The sequence below is a fragment of the Armigeres subalbatus genome, unplaced genomic scaffold (assembly GCF_024139115.2).
Source record: "Armigeres subalbatus isolate Guangzhou_Male unplaced genomic scaffold, GZ_Asu_2 Contig937, whole genome shotgun sequence".
Classification (NCBI taxonomy): domain Eukaryota; kingdom Metazoa; phylum Arthropoda; class Insecta; order Diptera; family Culicidae; genus Armigeres; species Armigeres subalbatus.
This window is the reverse complement of record NW_026943741.1, coordinates 1,486,894-1,510,601: the sequence shown is the minus strand read 5'-3', so window position 1 is coordinate 1,510,601 and position 23,708 is coordinate 1,486,894. Positions and strand designations below refer to the sequence as shown.

Below are 23,708 nucleotides of genomic sequence, written 5' to 3'. Positions count from 1 at the left end.
CGTGGAAAGAATGCATTTGCAATGCAATGCAAAAGTAGGCGCATGCCTGGATTAGAGCAGTGGTTTATGTAATCCCCTTTTTAAAAGTAGGCGTATGGCTGGATTATGGCAATGAAGGATATGATACCTTCTTTAAAAGTAGGCGTGTGGCCGTATTAGGGCAATGAAGGATGTGATCCCTTCTTTAAAAGTAGGTGCTTGCCCGGATTATGGCAATGGAGGGTATGATCTCTTATTTAAAAGTAGGCGCTTGCCCGGATTAAGGTCATGGTGGATTGGATCCCTTTAAAAGTGGGCGCTTACATGGATTATGGCATTGGATGATGTGATCCCTTCTTTAAAAGTAGGCGCTTGTCCGGATTATTATAATGGTGGATGTGATTCCTTCTTTAAAGTAGGTGCTTGCCCGGATTATGGCAATGGAGGATATGATCTCTTATTTAAAAGTAGGCGCTTGCCCGGATTAAGGTCATGGTGGATGCGATCCCTTCTTCAAAGGTAGGCGCTTGCACGGATTATGGCAATGGATGATGTGATTCTTTCTTTAAAAGTAGGCGCTTGTCCGGATTATGGTAATGGTGGATGTGATTCCTTCTTTAAAAGAAGGCGCTTGCCCGGATTGAGGCAATGGTGGAAGTGATCCCTTCTTTAAAGTAGGTGCATGCCCGGATTAAGGCCATGGTGGATGCGATCCCTTCTTTAAAAGTAGGCGCTTGCATGGATTATGGCAATGGAGGATGTGATCCATTCTTTAAAAGTAGGCGCTTGCCCGGATTATGACAATGGTGGATGTGATTTCTTCTTTAAAAGAAGGCGATTTCCCGGATTGAGGCAATGGTGGATGTGATCCCTTCTTTAAAAATAGGCGCTTGCACGGATTATGGCAATGGAGGATTTGATTTGTTCTTTAAAAGTAGGCGCTAGTACGGATTGAAGCAATGGTGGATTTAATCCCTTCTTTGAAAGTAGATGTGTGGCCTGAATAGTGGCAATGCAATGGTGGATAGGGGCCCTCTTTAGCCGTGCGGTAAGACGCGTGGCTACAAAGCAAGACCATGCTGAGGGTGGCTGGGTTCGATTCCCGGTGCTGGTCTAGGCATAAAAGTATCATCGTGCTAGCCTCATGATATACGAATGCAAAAATGGTAACCTGGCTTAGAAACCTCGCAGTTAATAACTGTGGAAGTGCTTAATGAACACTAAGCTGCGAGGCGGCTCTGTCCCAGTGTGGGGAAGTAATGCCAATAAGAATAAGAAGAATGGTGGATGTGATCCCTTCTTTAAAAGTAGACCCTGCCTGGATTATGGCAATGGTAGATGTGACTTCTTCTTTATAAGTAGGCGCTTGTCGGGAATAAACAATGGTAGATGTGATCTCTTTCCCGAAAAGCACAATTCAGATTGGTTTGGTTGCAATAACTCATATGTGACTTGATTGGTTTTAGTAACTCGTCTACGACAAGTGTGTTGCTTGAGTTTTTAAAGTTAGGCGCTTGCCCGGATTAAGGCAGTGGTGGATTTGATCCGGTCTTAAGGCGCATGCCCGGATTGAAGCAATGGTGGATGTCATTCCTACTTTAAAAGTAGGCATGTGGCCGGAATAAGTCAATGATGGATGTGATCGCTCTCTCGGAAGTAATTCTGACGTTTTGTTATTTCGTTCTTCTGGAAAATGTCTACCATCAGTCTAAATTTATCAGAAAACAGCCTCGACCTACTTTATCTACGCTAAACATTACATGAAATATCCCTTTCGCTTTCACAGTTCGAAATTATGCCAAATGTCCGTTATGCCAAATGACCCACTCTTTTCTTGCACTTCAAAATTATGCCAAATATCCGTTATGCCAAATGACCATTATGCCAAATGGCCTTTATGCCAAATGACCTTATGCCAAATGGCGTTATGCCAAATGACTTTATGCCAAATGACCCAAGTGACCACTGCGCAGTATCGATCTCCTCGTAACTTTTGTTTGGATGGATGCCTTCTATGCACTCTCGAGCACTATGTGAATTGCATTCGAACTGTATCTTTGACAATCTGCGCTTCCCTCTCATATATTTTGCCAGCCTGTTAAGGATGATCCTCTTCGGGAGCTTCCTGAGCGTTTCCTATCTTTCCAAACATTGACAGAACCAATAACTTCGGGGCTTTCGTCCAGACACTTGTAGCGCCTTCCTGAACATGTCCAATATTTCATCCGGATCGGGGCTTTCTACGCTTTCACTCACTTCGTTGTTTCTGGCAGCTCGCCATTGGACACTTGTCGATTCTCAGGGTTTTCTACTTCTTCTTCTTCATCGCCGTACGGTGTGATCACCATACCAACACTGTGGTCAGATCATGTTTGGGGAAGAGACCTTCCACGGGCACATTTCAGCTGACGTCGACAGACCTTTGATCATCGACATCACAACTCGATTATGCTCCTCGACGCAGTCTGACTTTCTACGTTTTAAGCTTGGACTCCCAGCCAACACAAAGTCGCATATGATAGCGGATAGGTGTACAATGTGGAGGCTATATAGGTGCATGCCTCCACTTGGCTGCATTCAAAGTGTGCGTATATGGCCTCCACTTTGTACACTTATTCGCTATGATATACGATCTTGTGTTTGCTGGGTCGCGCCGTTGTAACACCTTCGAAAAAAGCACGCTTCTCGTTCACCACAGAAGCGGGACTGCATGAGCGGTCCAGGACCAAGCGAGTCCCGGAAGGTTAATACGATCCCAGCTCCTCGGAACGCCGCCTTGCGCTTCTCTCTCTGGTTCCGTTCTCGCTATCTGTGCCCGCCTCCTGGTTCTGAAACAAGCAGTACGTAGCGCACTGAGCCTCTCGTTCCTTCAGTAAGCCGGATGTCGATTGCTCTTCGATTCCAGCGTATGCGGCATTGCAGTGTCACAAGTATAGTTACCACCATTATTGTTAGCTCGGCCGCATATACGATATTTTACTGTTGTCCGATCGAAGTGCCTCGACGAAGAGGTCTTTGTTGAAGGATTTAGTCTTCCACTTCCGCTCACTGATCATCTTTTTCGTATTTCACCATGGTTGGTCGATTGAAGTCACATGCTAGGACTTCTAACCTTCGGAACATTTTTAGTTTTATAACGGTCATGAAAACCATTATTCTCTCTACATGACGTCCATAAACCAACATAAAACCAGAATGTCTTTGGGGTCTGCAGACGTCGTTGATTTTGGCCATCACGAAGCCGAAGCCATTCTCATCATCTGGATAGAATAAAGCATGCACGTCGATATCCGCGTGCAGTATCTAGCAAGATGACCTGTCTCTCCACATTTTTAAAACATGTTGGATCTGTCTGAGCCTTTCTGAGTCTAGATCCCTTTACAAAATCACCGTCTTTGGAGTTAAGGCTTTGATTTTGCGCCTCTGCGTTCTATTTCGCAATGCGGTCTTGCATAATCAAGCTATGGACCAAAGAGCATCTCTTCGTGTATGTATGTGAGAGCACAAAGAAATCTCACTAGCTGTTGAGATAGTTATCCTTAAGCGATTTGCTCGCAACAGTCTGCATTCTACGCGGAATTCTGTCCTATTGATTTCTTTTGAAAATTTTTCCGGATAGGACTATCTATGGGCTCAGAAGTTTTGGCCAAAATATGCTTTTGCATCACGTAACAAATGGTTAATAAATAAACACTATATTTTTAGCCAATTTGCTTCAAAACAACAACAAATTGCGTTCAACGCAAAATTCTGTCCTAGTACTTTATGTTTAAAATTGGGCAAATCGGACTATGGGCTAGAAATTATAGGCAATTTTTTTTTTTTAAATACATGAGAAAGGCACCATTACCACTAGGTGGGTTATTATCTTTTTGTCTGTGCTCTGGGCCAATATGAGCCCAGGCCACTTTGAAAGACAGCAATTTTTTTAGTTTTAAACCGATTCTCCTAATTTTTGATAGTTTGGTAAAACTCGCGAAGATCTTTCCTCTAGCTGCAAATTCGCTTAAAAAACCTTAAAAATAAGCGCTACAGTGACTTTTATCGAAAAACTTACGTTGTCTGTACTTTGTCACATTGATTCCATATTGAATTTTCTCTAACTTTTTTATTGTTTGGTCAATTTTGAATTTTTTGGGCTGTTTCGGGAGATAATTTAAGGACGTTACCCAAGATTGACCATAGGTGGGCGGGTTACTAGCAGGAGGGGTTGTGTTGAACTTTGTTTAAACTTAAAAATCACCAAACCGTCTAAGACGAATTAAGTACTATCCATTTAATTCCACCAGTTAATTTTCGTTATCTTTGCAGATACGTATTTCGACCACAACTGTGTGGTCGTCTTCAGTGTCTTGTACTTGACTCGACTTGAAGAAAACAATCGCAACTTACACTATTTATACTACGCTAGGTACCTAATCTAATCTTATTTGCCTACTTTATTTACCTATACAGTAAATTACTTTATTGTTTAGGTAGAAACTTGAAGAGCCAAGAGCTGCCATTTCCCTGATCCTTATTCAACAGCGCTGTTTGTACCTGTCGGTGGATTTCCAAACTCTCAGCTACATCGAGTTTCCATGGGGAAGAGACATTTCTTAAGATTTTAATATTTGATGCCGTAATTGGGTGACCCAGTCGTAATTGGGTGACCAGACCCAGCTGGCACTGTTGAACGCGTTCTTCACGACTATCGTGACCACTGCGCAGTATCGATCTCCTCGTAACTTCTGTTTGGATGGATGCCTTCTATGCACTCTCGAGCACTATGTGAATTGCATTCGAACTGTATCTTTGACAATCTGCGCTTCCCTCTCATATATTTTGCCAGCCTGTTAAGGATGATCCTCTTCGGGAGCTTCCTGAGCGTTTCCTATCTTTCCAAACATTGACAGAACCAATAACTTCGGGGCTTTCGTCCAGACACTTGTAGCGCCTTCCTGAACATGTCCAATATTTCATCCGGATTGGGGGCTTTCTACGCTTTCACTCACTTCGTTGTTTCTGGCAGCTCGCCATTAGACACTTGTCGATTCTCAGCGTTTTCTACTTCTTCTTCTTCATCGCCGTACGGTGTGACCACCATACCAACACTGTGGGCAGATCATGTTTGGGGAAGAGACCTTCCACGGGCACATTTCAGCTGACGTCGACAGACCTTTGATCATCGACATCACAACTCGACTATGTTCCTCGACGCAGTCTGACTTTCTACGTTTTAAGCTTCGGGGACTCGCGCCGTTGTGTGCCAGTTGGCAACCGCTTCTCGTGCGCGATAGTCGTGTTTTCGGATAGCTCGCATACGTTTTACGGTGAATAGCATTTTTTGTGGATCCTGTCGCGAAACAATTTTGCGTCGTCGCAAAATGTCATCGAACAGGCGAAACACACTGGTCGTCGATTTCGGTGTTCTTCCGAAACGACCTACGCTAGAGCAAGTGAAAGAAGTCATCGAGGTTGATCTTAAGCTCAAGATGGTGGATGTCAGAAATATTCAACTGCACAACTTGAGAAACTGTGTACTCATCGAGCTGAACGATGCAGGCTTGGCACTACGGCTGCAAAAAGAGCATCATCTCCTACACACATTCCGATGCCAGGGTGTGAAATATTCTATCCCTGTGTATGTAGATGGCCCCACCACCACCGTAAGGCTTCATGACCTGCCACCATGTATGTCTAACACAACCATCATCCAACATATGGAGCAATATGGAAAAGTGATCTCCATTCAAAACGAAGTATGGAAGAACTTCTTCCCTGGGATACCAAACGGTGTCAGAGTGATACGAATGAGGATGGAGGTACAAATACCATCGCGTATAGTAATAGAAAACGAATCTACACTCGTAACTTTCCGAGGCCAAAGTAAACAAGTGACACCGAGCGGAGGATCTGAGACTCAGCAAGAAAAACGAACAGTTTCAAACACCGCCGAACGACAGAGCAAAGACGTGGACAAAAATTGCAACGATACAGCAGAAGCTGCCCCGCATGCGGCAGATCTCAACTCAAGCGACAACGAATCTAATGGTGATGATGATGACGCACACATCGACCCACAGCCCGGAACCACAGCAAAGAGGCGGTTGTCGACTGGGACAAATGAATCGAATTCGAATGAGGCTAGATGCGAACAAGATCGGAAGAGATCGTGTGGCAATGACTGCTGCCTGGACGAACTGCAGCACACCGAAGAGAATCTTCCCGATCCAGGATGGAAAGTGTACAACACTAGGTCGAAGAAAAAATGAAATGTATTGTTCGAAAATTATATAGGGAAGGGGGAATTTTTTTGATTCGACATGAATGCACTCCAGCAGTGTGAAATGTCGTTAATAAAAACAAACAAACAAACAAAAATCGCGCCGTTGTAAAAGGAACACCTTTGAAAAAACATGCTTCTCGTTTACAACACAAGCGGGACTGCGTGAGCGGTCCAGGACCAAGCGAGTCCCGGAAGGTTAATATGATCCCAGCTCCTTGGAACGCCGCCTTGCGCATCTCTTTCTGGTTCCGTTCTCGCTATTTGTGCCCGCCTCCTGGTTCTGAAACAAGCAGTACGTAGCGCACTGAGCCTCCTGTTACTTTAGTATGCCGGATGTCGATTGCTCTTCGGCTCCAGCCGAAGCCATTCTCATCATCTGGATAGAATAAAGCATGCACGTCGATATCCGCGTCTTGCTAGATGATGACCTGTCTCTCAACATTTCTAAAACATGTTGGATCTGTCTAAGCCTTTCTGAGTCTAGATCCCTTTACAAAATCACCGTCTTTGGAGTTAAGGCCTCTGCGTTCTATTTCGCAATGCGGTCTTGCATAATCAAGCTATGGACCAAAGAGCATCTCTTCGTGTATGTATGTGTGTGCACAAAGAAATCTCACTAGCTGTTGAGATAGTTATCCTTAAGCGATTTGCTCGCAACAGTCTGCATTCTACGCGGAATTCTGTCCAATTGTTTTCTTTTGAAAATTTTGTCGGATAGGAATATCTATTGGCTCAGAAGTTATGGCCAAAATATGCTTTTGCAATACGTAAAAAATTGTTAATAAATAAACACTTTATTTTTAGCCAATTTGCTTCAAAACAACAACAAATTGCGTTCAACGCAAAATTCTGTCTTAGTACTTTATTTAAACATAAAAAACGTGGGCAAATCGGACTATGGGCTTGAAATTATAGGCAAAATATTATTTTTTTCAATACACGAGAAAGGCACCATTACCACTAGGTGGGTTATTATCTTTTTGTCTGTGCTCTGGGCCAATATGAGCCCAGGCCACTTTGAAAGACAGCCAGTTTTTTAGTTTTAAACCGATTCTCCTAATTTTTGATAATTTGGTAAAACTCGCGAAGATCTGTCCTCTAGCTGCAAATTCGCTTAAAAAACCTTAAAAATAAGCGCTACAGTGACTTTTATCGAAAAACTTACGTTGTCTGTACTTTGTCACATTGATTCCATATTGAATTTTCTCTAACTTTTTTATTGTTTGGTCAATTTTGAATTTTTTGGGCTGTTTCGGGAGATAATTTAAGGACGTTACCCAAGATTGACCATAGGTGGGCGGGTTACTAGCGGGAGGGGTTGTGTTGAACTTTGTTTAAACTTAAAAATCACCAAACCGTCTAAGACGAATTAAGTACTGTCCATTTAATTCCACCAGTTAATTTTCGTTATCTTTGCAGATACGTATTTCGACCACAACTGTGTGGTCGTCTTCAGTGTCTTGTACTTGACTCGACTTGAAGAAAACAATCGCAACTTACACTATTTATACTACGCTAGGTACCTAATCTAATCTTATTTGCCTACTTTATTTACCTATACAGTAAATTACTTTATTGTTTAGGTAGAAACTTGAAGAGCCAAGAGCTGCCATTTCCTGATCCTTATTCAACAGCGCTGTTTGTACCTGTCGGTGGATTTCCAAACTCTCAGCTACATCGAGTTTCCATGGGAAGAGACATTTCTTAAGATTTTAATATTTGATGCCGTAATTGGGTGATTTTCCTTATAGACATGCTCTGCTACCTTAGATCTAAATTCGTAATGTAATCCCTTATCGTTTTCTCTTTTCGCCTTACTCACTTCCGCCATATGTTCCTTGAACCTTATATCTAATGATCTTTTTGTTTGGCCTACATAGATTTTTTTCTTTTCCTAAAAATCACTTTAAGAAAGATTATATAAAAAAGTGATTTTTATGCTTGTTTACTTATATCTGAAAATCCTACCCATTTTGAACGCATCTTTTCAAAAAGGCTATAGCGGAAGGCGTGTGCTTTGACCTGTGACATTAGTTAGTATAGAACTTGGCCGCAAGATGGTGGTATATATGAAATCATTAATTTAGACTACTCAAGATATTTCGATATATGAGATTTTCCAAGTTGTAAATGTTCTTATCGTTCAAATTTTAAATTGGTAAAGATGATGTCTTCAGCAAAGTTTGTCTGGTGGAAATGGGCTGTCTTGAAACTGAAAAAAAAAAATTATGAATTTTACACGTGGCGCTAGTGTGCTTGCAATATTGTTGGATGTTTGAAACATTGCTCTAGCTTGAGATCCCTCGTACCTACTCCCAAATTGTATTCGGCAACATTGTTCAAGATGTCCAGGACTAAAAAGTGGTGCTCAGTGTTTTAATTCTTCCTCCTTTATTATTCCTTTCTCCTTATTCCTTCTTCCTCTCCATTCTTCCTATTTCCTTTTCCCTTCCTTTTTTTCTTTCTTTCTTATTACTTCTTACCTGTTCCTCTAGAAGGACCGTCTCCTTTTTTCTTTTTCCTTCCTCTTAACTCTTCTTCTTTCTTCCATCTTCTTTGATATTTTTTCCTCTTCTCTCTCCCTTATTTCCTTATCCTTCTCTTTTTGCCTTATTCTTTTTCTTCCTTCATTATTTATTCCTCCTTTATTTTTACTGTTCATTCTTCCTTTTTTCCTTCTTTTTTCTTTCATCCTTCTTTGACGGGACACTTTTCAGCGCGAGACAAAATGCGAAAACGCGAAACTGTCCTGCGAAAAGCGGAACGTCTGGTTACTTAATGTAAATCAGACGGAAATATTTTGGTCCTAAATTACTGTATTGAAACCCTTCTTTTCTTTGCTAAAATAGTGTATGCAGCTTGTTGAAAAACACGCTCAACTCCTGCTGAAAAGGTAATCTTATTGCAATTAGCTACAAAATTAACTACTTCAGCAGTGCTTTGGCGATACATTTATTGAAAGTAAAATAAGACTTCTTATAGTGCTTCATAGCGCTGAATCATCCAATTGTACTTTTTCTGACCTTGATATTCTTAATGTTGAAGTGATTCCATGAGCAGCGATGTCGAAAAAATTGAAGCAATTCGAATGGCATCCAAAATTTATGATCGTATATCACTTAAGTCTGATCTGAGCACATCACCGATAAAAAATTTGCTATAATGATGCAATATAATTAGCACAGCATTTCCAATCTCTGTTCACTCCAGTTTGTCGCGGATCAGTCAGCCATGGTGTTGACTCTCTCACGCTTCAATCTCCATCGCTAGGTAATTAATCGTCTATAACCGGCGTTTCTCAAACCATCGAATACATCGAGTGGAAAACTAAACAAAGAAACATTCGTATCTATCTGAATATTTATTCCTATTCGAAATTCGTAGCATACAGTCATTAAAACAGTTTACTCTTCGAACTGTTAGTATTCTTATTATGTTTTATCTTGAAAATTGAGCGCAGAAAGACCGAGCCTACAGGCATACAACATAGCTCACGATGCACAAAGTTTTAGAAACACTGGTCTTCAACAATAATGGCCTGTTCGAGTTCGTTACTTTTCTACCATCATTTGGGAAGGGACACACATCGCATCTACCTACGGTTTGCTCTTTATGTATTATGACCTCAGTGAGTACTCCAGTTTACATTTGCAGCTCAGTAGTGGTGACCTTGACTTTGCCACCGTTCAACCGTTCATTGGCAGAGCTGATCTAATACAAACCTAGTCAGTTATTTATTCTATCCAAAGTTTCTACCGTGGTGATAACGTTAACAAGACACGAAAAGACTGGATCCCAAAGGCCCTATTAAATCCCGATCGTGACTGGTTAGTAGTTGGTGCCATATGTGATTAAGGAAAAAGTTGTTTCAAGTCCAGTTCCGAATACAAGTTGCGCGGAAAATTGCGAACCCTCGAACGGTATGGAATGCGATATGCGCGATAGACAAAGTCTACCAAGAACCTATAAGAACCTAACCACAGGCAACAGACATATAACTCCGGTGTGAATAGTGTGTAAGGAATTATTCTGTGACATGCTTGTGGAACAATCATCGCTGAAATACAAATAAATTAAGGAATTCATTGCATATTATAATAGTAAAGCTAAAGAAGTGCATTTGGCTCAATTTGTATTTTAACTAAAATTGCAACGCGTGTGATTCTACTAAAGTCAGATACAGCTTTTGCTTAGATGTCAGTTCTCTGTGATTCAAGTTCTATTCTAACAGGGCCGTGAACTTGCCATTCTTCGTAGGGCCATCACATACTTAGTGAATACTAAACCATAAGAACTCGCCACTTGCCTTCGTGCTATGGCTGGTTTTGGTTAGGTACATTAGGTACCTTATCGGAAAACCACTCCGGGCTCCTCGAACTTGATCGATGTACCGTGAAAATGTACAGCAACACGCCTCCACAGCGCATACCGTTTGACCATCGTTGATCATTGCTGTTATGATGTTTCAATGCGACCGACAGACGTTTGCCGGCGTTTTTCTGCATTGTAGAATAGGCAAATTGAATTTGTAATGTGAGATGATGCCTTACATTTTACATATCGTACAACCCAGACGGTATGTTTGCTAATTTTTTACCAAGTTATTAAGCATGATGAACGATGTAATCGTTTATCGTTGATTGGCGGTCGATGGTAGCGGAAGTTCTGAGGATTTGTTCAGTTTGTTTTGTTGACTAGGAGGTATCGTCGGTGTGAACAGCTGTCCGCTGTCTGGGTGGGAAAATTGGAATTTGTGTGAAGTGAATCGAGTGTTTTCCGAGTGGAGAGAGCCATAGAGCTAATAATTGCTGTGCACTTTTTACGACACGTGATAATTAACGGACTTCTGTTTTTGTAATTATGTTTGATTTTCTAGAAATGAAGATTGCCAAACTGCAACAACAATTGCTTCTGCTGAATACGCTGGTGTTCCTGCCATGGATGTCCTGTCAAAGTGAGTATTGTTGATTTGTTATTTAAATACGTTATTCATTCAATTATATGGAAATTTTTGAAAAACTCTGCAATCTTCAGAATTGTTTGTCTGGTTGACATTCAAATTTATATAACATTAGTTGAGTCCAGCCGACCTTGCTCTATATAGATACACAGATAGATAAATAGATATCGCACATAAGAAACAAATCATCTGGAAGGTAACAAGATTTAGAAACCTCAATAGAATGTCTGTATAATATTTCTGAATTACCCAGGTATTACTATAATAGATTCACTTGAAAGTTATTCTAGATATTACTACAAAAGCTAATCAGAAATTTATTCAATGATTTTTTTCTTCAATATTTGGTTCTAGAATAAGTTTACCCTTTATTTAAATTGGCCTTACAGGAATTCATCTTAATTTTTATTTTTAGCATGCTATTATTCAGCATATTGGTTCAATAATCTATTTGTAAGTTCGTTGTGGTATCTCAGGATTTCCTACACAATACCTCATAATGTTTATTAGTTAGTTTCTCAAGGACATTCAAAAGGAATTCCTCCAGAATTCATAGAATTTCGATCATAAATTTCATCAGAAGACACGTATGCGTTAATCTAGCTGTAATATTTGTCTTATTCCTTGTTCGAATCAGTGTTGTTTTAACGGTTGAGAGCATCATAGTTAAAAATTGGCAGGTATCTATTGATTTAAATTTGAATCATATGCGGATGTTCCGGAAGGTGGCAGTGTTGAAAAGCAATGGATGACCATCAAGATCTATTGAGACAAACGGCAACGACCTGGGTGAGCTGCGCACTCAGCAGAGAGTGTGGATCACAGATGCATCGTGGCGGAAGACTGAGGAGTGTAGAAGAGCGAAGGCCGCGATAGAAGTCACTGGCCGACGAACGAAGAAAGCTTCGATAATTGGCGATACTCGTCTCTTCTACGATATCTCATACCTCCTGAATAGAACAAGGATGAATCCGAGAAGGCCGGTGAAAGACGCGACAGGCCAGTTACTCACCGACCCAACTGATCAGCTGCAATGTTGATTCGAGCACTTCGAACAACTTCTTCAAGTTTCGACAGCCGACCAACCAACGACACCTCGTCGTGGTGTGAGTCGCCAAGGGTTCGACACACTACTCGCGTCAACTCCGAAGCTCCATCATTGTAAGAGATTGAAGCAGCCATCCGAAGCATGAAATCCAACAGGGCTCCCGGGGTCTATCGCATTTCAGCAGAGATGCTCAAAACTGCCCCATGCTGTCTGCGCAAAAATTGCCTATCTAAGACACCACGACTGGATACAGGGTGTTCTAGTACTTACTTGATACTTGATGGGCTACAGCTCTTCGCAGAACCTACACTGAATGGAGTATCCTTCTCTACTGGACTCGATCCTGGGCCAATCGCTTCCTCGTCAAGGTCCTCGGAGTCTCCATCGACCGAGAACTGACCTTCGACCCTCATTTCGAAGCGGTCAAGTCGGCTGCAAATCAAGGATCAACCATGTTAAAACTTTATCAAGACCGCATAGGACGAACAACAGGGCCACTCGGTATCGTATCGGCCAAGCGCTGATTGACAGCTGTCTTCTGTATGGACTGGAACTGACTTGGGTAGCACGTTGTGAGCTTGTTAACATACTCTCCCCAGTCTTCAACCAATACATCCGCACAGCTTCCGGAGTTCTTCCTTCCACAACCGCTGAGGCTTCTTGGGCCGAAGCAGGTGTCCTCCCATTTCGCCATCGTGTGTAAGTGGCTATTTGCCTAAAAGCCTAAAATACGCTTCCGCCACATCCGGATACCATAGAAACCCTCTTCTTGTTCAAGGGAATCGGATCATGTATACGATGGCCGGCATCAGTCTCCCCCGGAGGCTAGGGTCCACTGGCATGCAGCAAGGAGCTGGCACTCCTCCACCACCAACATAAACAGCTCCATTACAAGGCGCTTTAAAATAGAACATGAGCATCGATACACTGACGGTTCCCTTTCGAGAGAAGGGGTCGGCTTAGGCGTTACTGGGAGCAACCTAACGGTCTCGGACAGCCTTCCTGCACAATGCAGCGTCTTCTCGGCGGAAACCGCAGCTCTGTTGATTGCCGCTACTACCCCCTCCGACAAACCAGTCCTAGTTCTGACTGATTCCGCTAGTGCCATCGCTGCGCTACAAAGTGACCACCCGAAACATCCATGGATCCAGGCCATCCTCGCTAGTGAACAACAATCGACAACCTTCGCCTGGATTCCCGGGCACTGTGGGGGTGCCAGGCAACGTTACTGCGGACATCCTGGCTGGAGACGGCCACCAAATCTGGCGTTTCACAACATCGGTTCCCTCGGCTGACGTAAAAGCCTGGATCAAAAAGATCGGCAGCCAGGATTGGGAAAACCAATGGGCTGCTTCCAGAACCACGCAATTGCGGAAGGTTAAGGGATCCACGGCACCCTGGAACCACATAATTTCGGCGGAAGGACCTTTCGTACCGTCTGTGTCATCTGCGGAGTACAACACTCAGTGGAACATGTGATCTGCCGATGTCCAAAGTTTGACATTCCTCGATCCAGCTACGGAATACCGACAAACATACGAGATGCCCTAGCTTACAATACCGCTACCCTATCTGTCCTCATCTGCTTCCTCAAAGACGGAAAACTGTACCACCAGACCTAGATCCAGCTTGGACTTTCCAGGCAACTCAACCCGGAAATAAGTCCCACCCAAGAAGGTGTGCGAGCCTCCCTGGTCTTCCCAGGATTTTATGTCCCCACGCTTCCCACAGTCCCCATGGCTGTGTTTCCTCCCCAATCGTATCCTCATCTTGATACCAACCGACCAAGTCCTGTGTAGCAGGAATGCGAAAGCTGTCGCTCTCAGAGTGAGCCACGCTTTCTCCGAAGTTTTTATTGTTTTTAAATACGATGTGATTTTTGTCATCGTTTAACTGATGTTCTGATCAGTTTATTGCGGAAATCCTCCGCTCCGAATTTCATGCGAAAGTGCTTCGCTCTGAAAATTTTTCCCTTCTTCGGTTAGTTTAATGGATCGATATTATGCGCTAAGGTTGGGTTTCCTATCTGGCTGCAGCGAATAAACTCCGGAACAGAGCGCAACTCAACAATTGGATTCTTGGACATCCGTACAGCCACAGTTGACCACCTGGCCAAAGTTTATCGAAGGAGACTCCCACCGTGAAAGACCGTGATTGATGTCTGTTTTTGTCGACCAGCTTAATTTTATGAACCGTTTTTCAAAGGGTATAATTATAATTTTATTTGTTAATTATTATGTATTGTACTCTCTGCTTGCGGATGGTCCTTAGGTTGGACTTAGGACTCGCTGATTTCAGTGCTCACCCTTGCCAGTTGGTCCCTTAGCATTGGCAATATCATGACAAGTGAAGAGCTGAAGTAATTTCAAAATTCACAGAAATAAATTATAAAAAAAACAATCGCTTCAAGTCGCCCTGAACGTTTTCTTCAACTGCAAAAAGCCATCGTTTACGCAGCCTTCTACGAAGCCTACGGCATCTCCAGGGTTTACTTCTAAATATTGTCTTCGCTTAACGCTCTTCCTGCATATGAACAACGTGTCCAGCCCACCGTAGTCTGCCGTGTTGTATAAGCTTCACAATATCCAGCCCTTTATAGGGGAAGAAGCCCCAAAACGCCCCCACGGAGCAAAACGACTTTCGGGTATTCACTTATATTTACCATGTTTGAGATAGCCTTAATAAAACTAAACGTAAAATTATGTAGGTTAAGCGAAAAAAGTGTCAAAATAATAGATAGGAATAGAGAAAAAATTGAAATTTTCCACATTTTGATGAAGCGAGGCAAAACGCCCTAGTGGAAATATCCTACAATGTACTCGCGTTGCCACGCACTGTCCATACCAGAATGCTGATGTACCGATGCGTGGTACATTGTTCCCTAAGAGCTGCCGACTAAAAGGAATTTTGCCTCATGAGTTTTCCGGCAACGAAAAATCACCACTTTTTTAAAATGTGAATATTATGAATATGATTGAATTTTTTCCTATTTTAATATGGAATTACCTAGCTATATTGTTTAACTGTTGCGTTATAGCTAAGGCATAAAAGCAGTCTATGCTTAGCTAGGGTATATTGCCCCTTCTTCCCCTACACCTGAAATAGCTCGTGATTCATGCGACGCCATCAGATACCGTTCTCTTGTTTACCGCCGAGTATCATCCGCAGCACCTTATGCACAAACACTCCAAAAGCTCTCCGATCAGCTTTCTTTAACGTCCTGTATCATGGCCGTATAAAGCCATCGGAAGAATCAGAGTAGTATACAGTGCGAATTTTCTCTTCTTTTGCAGACTACGGGACTTGACCTGGTTACGAAGTCCGTAATAAATCTTATTTGCAGTTGCAATACGCGTTTTCACTTTGCGGGTAACATCATTATCGCACGTCACTAATGTTCCAAGATACACATATTTTTCTACCATTTCAAATTTTTCACTATCCAGCACCATTTCACGACCACCACCACTAATGAACTCGCGTTGGTTGCCAGCGATCATGTACGTCGTCGGCTATGATTTGCCTCTGCCAAAAGTTTGGGTTCATCCATAGTAATGGTGTGTCGGTCATAAGATTGAGTTCAACCTCCAAAAATAGTATTGCCACTATACCTCGTTCATTTTTAGTACGATTTGAACTCTCCTGGAAGCATACGAAAGCCAATCAGACTAACTCACTGTCTAGATATAAAATGTGTAGTTAGTTTAGCCAATTATATTGAATATTTCACTATATAACGAAATATTCCTCCAAATAGGTATATGAAAAAATCTATAATTTTTGCTGCTATACAATTTTTATATAAGTTATGAACGAATTCATTTTCTAATTCCAAGAGGTGAATTTTTGGCCGATGTGAGTCATACATGTTTCTCACTATTTCAGTAAATATAAACAAATCAAGATTTTTTCGCTATATTTTGAAAAAATGGTATAAAAAGAGCATGAATTTGGGTCCTGTTTCCACACTTGCTTTATAATTTTGTCGGCTCATTTTCAAAGAATCCAGACCTGTTTAAAAAGTTATGATAATTTTGGACAAAAAGTGTTGCTTTCCAATAAAATTGTGTTCTGTCAAGCATCTCAAGCTGAATATCTACTCATTATATTTCGAATGAGCCATGAAGAACATAAATCGGACATAAGACTGAAGAAATATGTGTAGAACACTTTGTCATATTTTTAAAACGATGAACCGATGGGGTGATGCGTTTTAAAGCGGGTCGAAGATGATGGTCTTAAGACTCCCAGTTGGCGGCATATCGTAGCGCTATCGTAGTCTCTTTTTCAAGATAAAATTTTCAAAACGACTTATCTGCTTTTGTAAACAAAGATTCAATCGACGATTTGACGAATCTGATAGCTCTCCTACGCAAACCAACACCATCAACAGGTAGCGGAAACCTTTACCGCCTTTACCTACCTATTGGTGGTGTTGCACAATGGGAAATCCGATTTCAAAGGTGGAAAAAATCATAACTTTCTTCACGAACAACTTACAGATGAGATCAAGAGCTTATTCGAAAGGGAATTTTGCAAAGAATTCAGTGAGTACTGTTTCATGGACGTGGAACACTTCTGTATGTAGTTATTGAGCTCGTTTTTCCCTAATGCCCCATATATTGCGAGTTTCCAAACTATTTGTCATTTTATCTTCAAGACATTGGTCTAAAATTGTGTTAATCTCTTCACTGTGGATCCACAGAAGGGCACTAAATATATTTTGTTGGTAAAAGTTGGAAATTTAAGGGATTTCAGGTCAAATAAGCATCAAAGTGCATTTTATGCGCAATTTTCTTGTATTCTGTAAAAAATAGTAATATTTACAGATAAGTGTTGATATTATTGTCTCAAAGTGTTAAACAGATATTGACAAATGTTTGCCGAACAAAAATCAATGAAATAAATCGTTTCATAAATGTTTTATTTGGTTATTTATTGAGTAAAAAACGATTTTAAAACTTTTGAATAGCACCGATGCCAAACATTTCTCGCTTAACTTTTCAAAGGTCCTAAGTAACATTTTTCATGATTTAATTTGAGTATTGCAATCAACAGATAAACATGAAATACGTTGATTGCATTATTCAGATTAAATCATGAAAAAATGTTACTTAGGACCTTTTGAAAAGTTAAGCGAGATTTCCAAACCATACCCGATAGCAGAACTAGACAAGAATAGTCATATGTTATGAGTCTTGATATGATCATAGATAGGAGGTGATGGAAGATACTCTTTTTTCTAACCTTTTTGCCCAAATTCCCCTATGAAATAATATAGCTCAATGATTCTGAGCAAGGAAATGATGTAGTAAAGTTAATTTAATTGATATTTTCCAATGATATAATGAAAATAACAAATACTCATATAATTCATTAAAAATATTGAATTATAGGGGATTTAGGGGTCATTAATGTAACTTTTTATACAAAATAGGATAACTTTTCTCACGAGCGATTCACAGATAAGATTAAGGGCTTATTCGAAAGAGAATTTTCCAAGAAATTCAGTGAGAGATGTTTTATAGACGTGAGACACTTCTGTATGTAGTTATTAAGCTTGTTTTGCCCCAATGTCCCATACATCAAAACTTTTCGTATTTTGGTACTTTTATCTTTCAAAAATTACACTGAAATTCTGTTTTCCTCTTCATTGTAGATCCATTTATAGCACTATACATTTTTTTAATCTAACATTTAATTGGAAAGCTCATTTGCCGTGAAGCGTTACGGAGCCGAAATCATGTTTTGAATACAGTTTTTCATGATTCTTATACACTAATGTTAGTTTTGGGGAACAGAAAGACTCGCGGTTTGTTCGAGGTAAGGGAATACAATTATACAATGCGAAAGGAGGGAGTTAAGGGTGCTTAATTAATTACAATGCTGATGTTCACACAGTTGAAATCCTTGGCAATGTTTCAAATTTATAACGAGACAAACATTTTTTTGGGAGACAGCAATGAGAGGAAGACATACGGGAGGGATTAACGACAGATATTGAGATGTACAACAAGAGGAAGACATTCTTAAGGAAAGCACTATACATATTTTGTTGGAAAAGTGGGAAATTTAAACGATTTTGGGGTCAAATAATCATCAAAAACTTAAGGATTAATATACGGTGATTTAAAAACTTGTAAGCATTAATGTAGCTCTACATATGGTCAATTTTGGCGAAATCTACAGCCTATTGATTATTCAGATATTTACAGATATTAGTTGGTTTTATTGTCATACATTTTTTTAACAGAAATTGATACCATAAAAAAACAAATATCCATATATTACATTAAAATGGATTTTAAGGCATTTTGGGACAAATAAGTGAAAAATCATTAATTATGAATTTAAAAAGGTTCGGAGCCCTGAACCCTTGGATTTTTTTTGTTTTCAATGCAATCTATGAATATTTGGTATTTTTATAGTATCATTGACAAAATATAATTGAATCAATGTTACTCCATCATTTCTTAACCCAGAATCATTGAGCTATATTATTTCATAAGGGGAATTTGGGTGAAAGGTCTTGAGAAAAGAATATTTCCTATCTATTCCTATCTATTATCACATCGACTAATATATTTACTTTTATCTAGTTGTGCAAACGGGTATGGTTTGGTAATGGCACTTTTCAGAAGCATTTAAAAAAATGGGTTTTACTTATTAAATCACAAAACAAAACACTTGCGAAATGATTTACTTCATTAGTAATTGTTTCGCAAACATTTATCAATGTCTGTAGAATATTTTTATTAATTTTTACAGAATACGTGAAAAATTCACGTAAAGTGCAATTTAATACTTATTTGACCCCAAAATCCCTTAAATTTCCAACTTTTACCAACAAAGCATGTATAGTGCTTTTCTATGGATCTATAATGAAGAGGAGAACACATCTTTAGTACAATACTTGGAAGATAAAAGCACGAAAAAATTTGATGTATGGGACATTGGGGCAAAACAAGCTTAATAACTACATACAGAAGTGTCTCACGTCTATAAAACATCTCTCACTGAATTCCTTGGAAAATTATCTTTTGATTAAGCCCTTAACCTTATCTGTGAATCGCTCGTGAGGAAAGTTATCCTATTTTGAATAGAAAATTACATTAAATGAGCTGTATGACCCTAAATCCCCTATAATTCAATATATTTAATGAATTATATGATTATTTGTTATTTTCATTATATAATTGGAAAATATCAATTATATTAACATTACTACATCATTTCCTTGCTCAGAATCATTGAGCTATATTATTTCATAGGGAATTTGGGCAAAAGGTTAGAAAAAAGTATCTCCCATCACCTCCTATCTATGATCACATCAAGACTCATAACATATGACTATTCTTGCCTAGTTGTGCTATCGGGTATGGTTTGGAAATGTTTGGCATCGGTGCTATTCAAAAGTTTTTAAAAATCGTTTTTAACTCAATAAATAACCAAATAAAACATTTGTGAAACGATTTATTTCATTAATTTCTGTTCGGCAAACATTTGTCAATATCTGTTTAAAACTTTGAGACAATAATATCAACACTTATCTGTAAATATTACTATTTTTTACAGAATACATGAAAATTGCGCATAAAATGCACTTTGATGCTTATTTGACCCCAAAATCCCTTAAATTTCCAACTTTTACCAACAAAATATATTTAGTGCCCTTCTGTGGATCCACAGTGAAGAGATTAACACAATTTTAGACCAATGTCTTAAAGATAAAATGACAAATAGTTTGGAAACTCGCAATATATGGGGCATTAGGGCAAAACGAGCTCAATAACTACATACAAAAGTGTTCCACGTCCATGAAACAGCACTCACTGAATTCTTTAGAAAATTATCTTTTGAATAAGCCCTTGATCTCCTCTGTGAGTTGTTCCTGAAGAAAGTTATTAATTTTTCCCACCTTTGAGATCGGATTTCCCCATTGTGTGTTGGTTTGCGTGGGAGAGCTATCAGATTCGTCAAATCGTCGTTTGAATCTTTGTTTACAAACGCAGATAAGTCGTTTTGGAAATTTTGTCTTTTTTTGATAGTGGAAGGAGAGACAAGAACTATGATCTGCATTGGAAAGTGATTTCTTGTCTAAACGTTGGAAACAACTTCCCATTTTAGTGTAGTGTCACGTCGACGGCGGTAGCGGAGTGGCCGTTGAAAAAAGTAGGTGACCCATTGGTATCAGGTCTGTGAATTTGAACGCTTCCAGTAGAGCAACACTTCGGGTGTCCGTCCGTGAACCACTCCAGGCCGGATGATGTGCATTCATGTCCCAATGAAGGAAGAGAGGGAGGTTGATCGATGATGATATCGCTTGTTTGATTTCTTGTAGCGAGTCACATGGGAAATAGGGGGAAGGGCCGTTTGGCCGAATACCGTTCGGTCGAATGCCATTTGGCCGAAGGCTGTTAGGCCAAAACCAAAGTAACACACTTTGTTCCTTAAAAGTTCATGATACTTCTCCAACACTTCTTGCCATGATTAATTTTAGTTACATCAACGTGTGGGCCCTCCTTAGCCGTGCGGTAAGACGCGCGGCTACAAAGCAAGACCATGCTGAGGGTGGCTGGGTTCGATTCCCGGTGCCGGTCTAGGCAATTTTCAGATTGGAAATTGTCTCGACTTCCCTGGGCATAAAAGTATCATCGTGCTAGCCTCATGATATACGAATGCAAAATCGGTAACCAGGCTAAGAAACCTCGCAGTTAAAAACTGTGGAAGTGCTTAATGAACACTAAGCTGCGAGGCGGCTCTGTCCCAGTGTGGGGATGTAATGCCAAAAGAAGAAGAAGAAGAACATCAACGTGTCTCATGACCGCTTGTAGTACCTAAAAAGCGCAAAAACTTATGACTTATGAGACAAATTTTGTCATCTAGAAACTCATGCGAAACATAACCCAAACAAACATTTATATGTTAGAAAAACGTTATTTCGACTATGATAAAACAAATAATAATACCATCTCTTGATCTAAAAGTCGGTGTCATCTCTAAGATAAATAACAAAAACAAACACATTTCCAAACTTAAAATGGATAAATTCAAAAAACATTATTATAGTTTAGCCTTGGGCTTAGAGGTTTTTAATAAAGATTATAATAATAATAACATTATTATAATGGATGGATGAAACACATCACAATTCTAGAAATATGAATCGCTATAAATTCTTATTCGAAAATTTCATATGCCGTTCTAGCTCTATTGTAAAAGTCAATATTTTACCTACATACAATTTACGCGCCAATCAGAAAATTAATTTTTTTTTGATAATTTTAGCCAAATTTTAACTATTGAGTTAAAGACGAATGATATTCAACACGGTTGACCTTTTTTTTTTCAGCGGTCTTGATTAGTTTAATGGGGGTATACCCCGTTAGGCATAAGTACGTTAGGCATAAAGACGTTAGGCATAAGTACGTTAGGCATAAAGGACGTTAGGCATAATGGACGTTAGGCATAAAATGACCCAAAGAACAGCCCATGACGTCCATTATGCCTAACGTACATTATGCCTATCGTCCGTTATGCCTTACGTCCATTATACATAACGTACTTATGCCAAACGTCCTTATGCCTAACGTACTTATGCCTAACGTCGCGGACCCGTTTAATGGCATGCGTATGCTTATCTTATTGCCTGACAATATCTTGAATATATCGGCCACTAATAGTTTTCATACTGTGACTGACAATGACAGCGGGTACAAAATGTTTACACTGCTATTAACACAGGTCTGAACACGGAGGTAATCGATGTCAGTGTGCAGTTTTAGAAAGGTTCCATCGGGCCATTTTACCCGCCGCAAATATTAAATCCGTACATAATTTAGCTCACATTTTTGAAAAATAATGTTTGCTTCAAGGACGGAAATCTTCGTTTTACTATCAGTTGCATCGATGCTCAGTAGGAAGCTTCGTCATAGATTCGTGTTTGTTTTAATCAGACGCTCGGCGATGCAGGCACGAACATCTCGCAGCATGCTGTCAAACTTCCATACCAAATTTACCGCCGATCTTTAATAGCCGATTGATAATCGAGCGCAAAAAATGAATATCTACCGGGGCTGAAATGAATATTTTGAATTGTGGTTAATTTGCACCGATAAATGATGATTATTTTAGTTTATATACTAAACAAATGCATATATTTTGGGAATCTGACTTCAAAATGTTGAATCCATGCACCGCAGTATGAAATGATATTCATATTTTGGGCTGAAAGTCTCCTTAAGGACATAGTTGGAAGAGTACCACGATGGCAGCCAATATGGCACCGGACCTTCCACGGGCCAACTCCACACCTCCCGCACTCCTCTCCCACCAACATTCGAATGCATCGAACAGCATCGAACAAAAGTTTAATATTCAAATTACTAACCTGTTCACAGCATATTTCCTTACTTCCCGTGATAATGAACATGTTTCTTCAATGAATCCTATGTATTCCGGCCCGAATTGTAGCATAAATCAGCAGTTTCGTGCCAATTTAATAGCCGTTCGTGATTTGTTGGGTTCATCACTGCACTTCACTTCTTCTCAAAGGGCATTGGAAAAATCAAGTTTTTACTCACTGCTCCGCACATGAGCAGCCCGAAATGTTGATAGAATGCAAATTAAACACCACTTTTTGAAATCAGTCACTTATTTGAACCGAAAACTTAGTATAAACTGCTAAAAACTGATCGCGGAGCGAATGTAAACACCGCGGTGCACCGGCACCGGCAGCAGCAAACTAATAAGTAGGGTGGCTCAAAAAATAATTTTGCTTCGCCACGCTCAGTTGAGTATGATTTATAATTTGGGTGTCATCCAATGGTTTGGGCTGGATTGAATAGAAGCTTACCGTGTGCAGGTCGTTTCAGGTTTGTATGACAGTTGATATGGAGAGGTTGAATTTAATATTATTCTGATTCTGGCACTACGTCATTGGGCGATGGCGAGGGGGGAGACCATACACTCAGCGAACTGGACTAGTGAAATTAATAACTGGCGCCGCTTCGACTGAATATTACACCAACAGTGCTTTTTATACGCAGTTGGTCTACATACCGGCCTCCCGACCCAGACGTTCTTGGTTCGAACCCAGTCTGCCGCACTTTACTTTTTTTTTTAATGTAAATTTTCATTCATATGGCAACATATTGAAATTCATATCGATTCCTTGTGGCAAATTTTCATAAGGCGTTTTATTGGAAATCATACGTCCAGTTTCCTCAGTGGATGACGGGATGAAATATTTAAGAGCTTCATCTCCATAGGCAATCCATATTGAATGGTCGTTCCAATAGTTGGGAGTCGATTTTAAATAATCGAGGTTGCAATTCTTTCGCATGATAATTAGGCTTCTCAGAAGGCATCAGTGAAACGTGCAATTCAACAAAATACCCAGAATTTGTCTGTGATATCTATCGCACCAGGGGCAGATACTTCTAGTCTAGTCT

General features: G+C 40.1%; 1 protein-coding gene across 4 annotated transcripts in view; it reads left to right on the top strand.

Annotated features, from left to right (window-relative positions):
• Positions 1 to 23,708, top strand: part of LOC134204859 (carbonic anhydrase 2-like) — a 38,211-nt gene that overhangs the window by 8,776 nt on the left and 5,727 nt on the right. Inside the window, exons 1-2 of one of the 4 annotated variants that reach the window (XM_062679666.1) lie at positions 9,845 to 9,875; positions 11,124 to 11,201. In XM_062679666.1, the coding sequence (XP_062535650.1) occupies positions 9,860 to 9,875; positions 11,124 to 11,201 (94 nt within the window). In that variant the 5' untranslated portion in view covers positions 9,845 to 9,859. The other 3 variants (XM_062679668.1, XM_062679669.1, XM_062679667.1) reach the window with 3 other exon arrangements.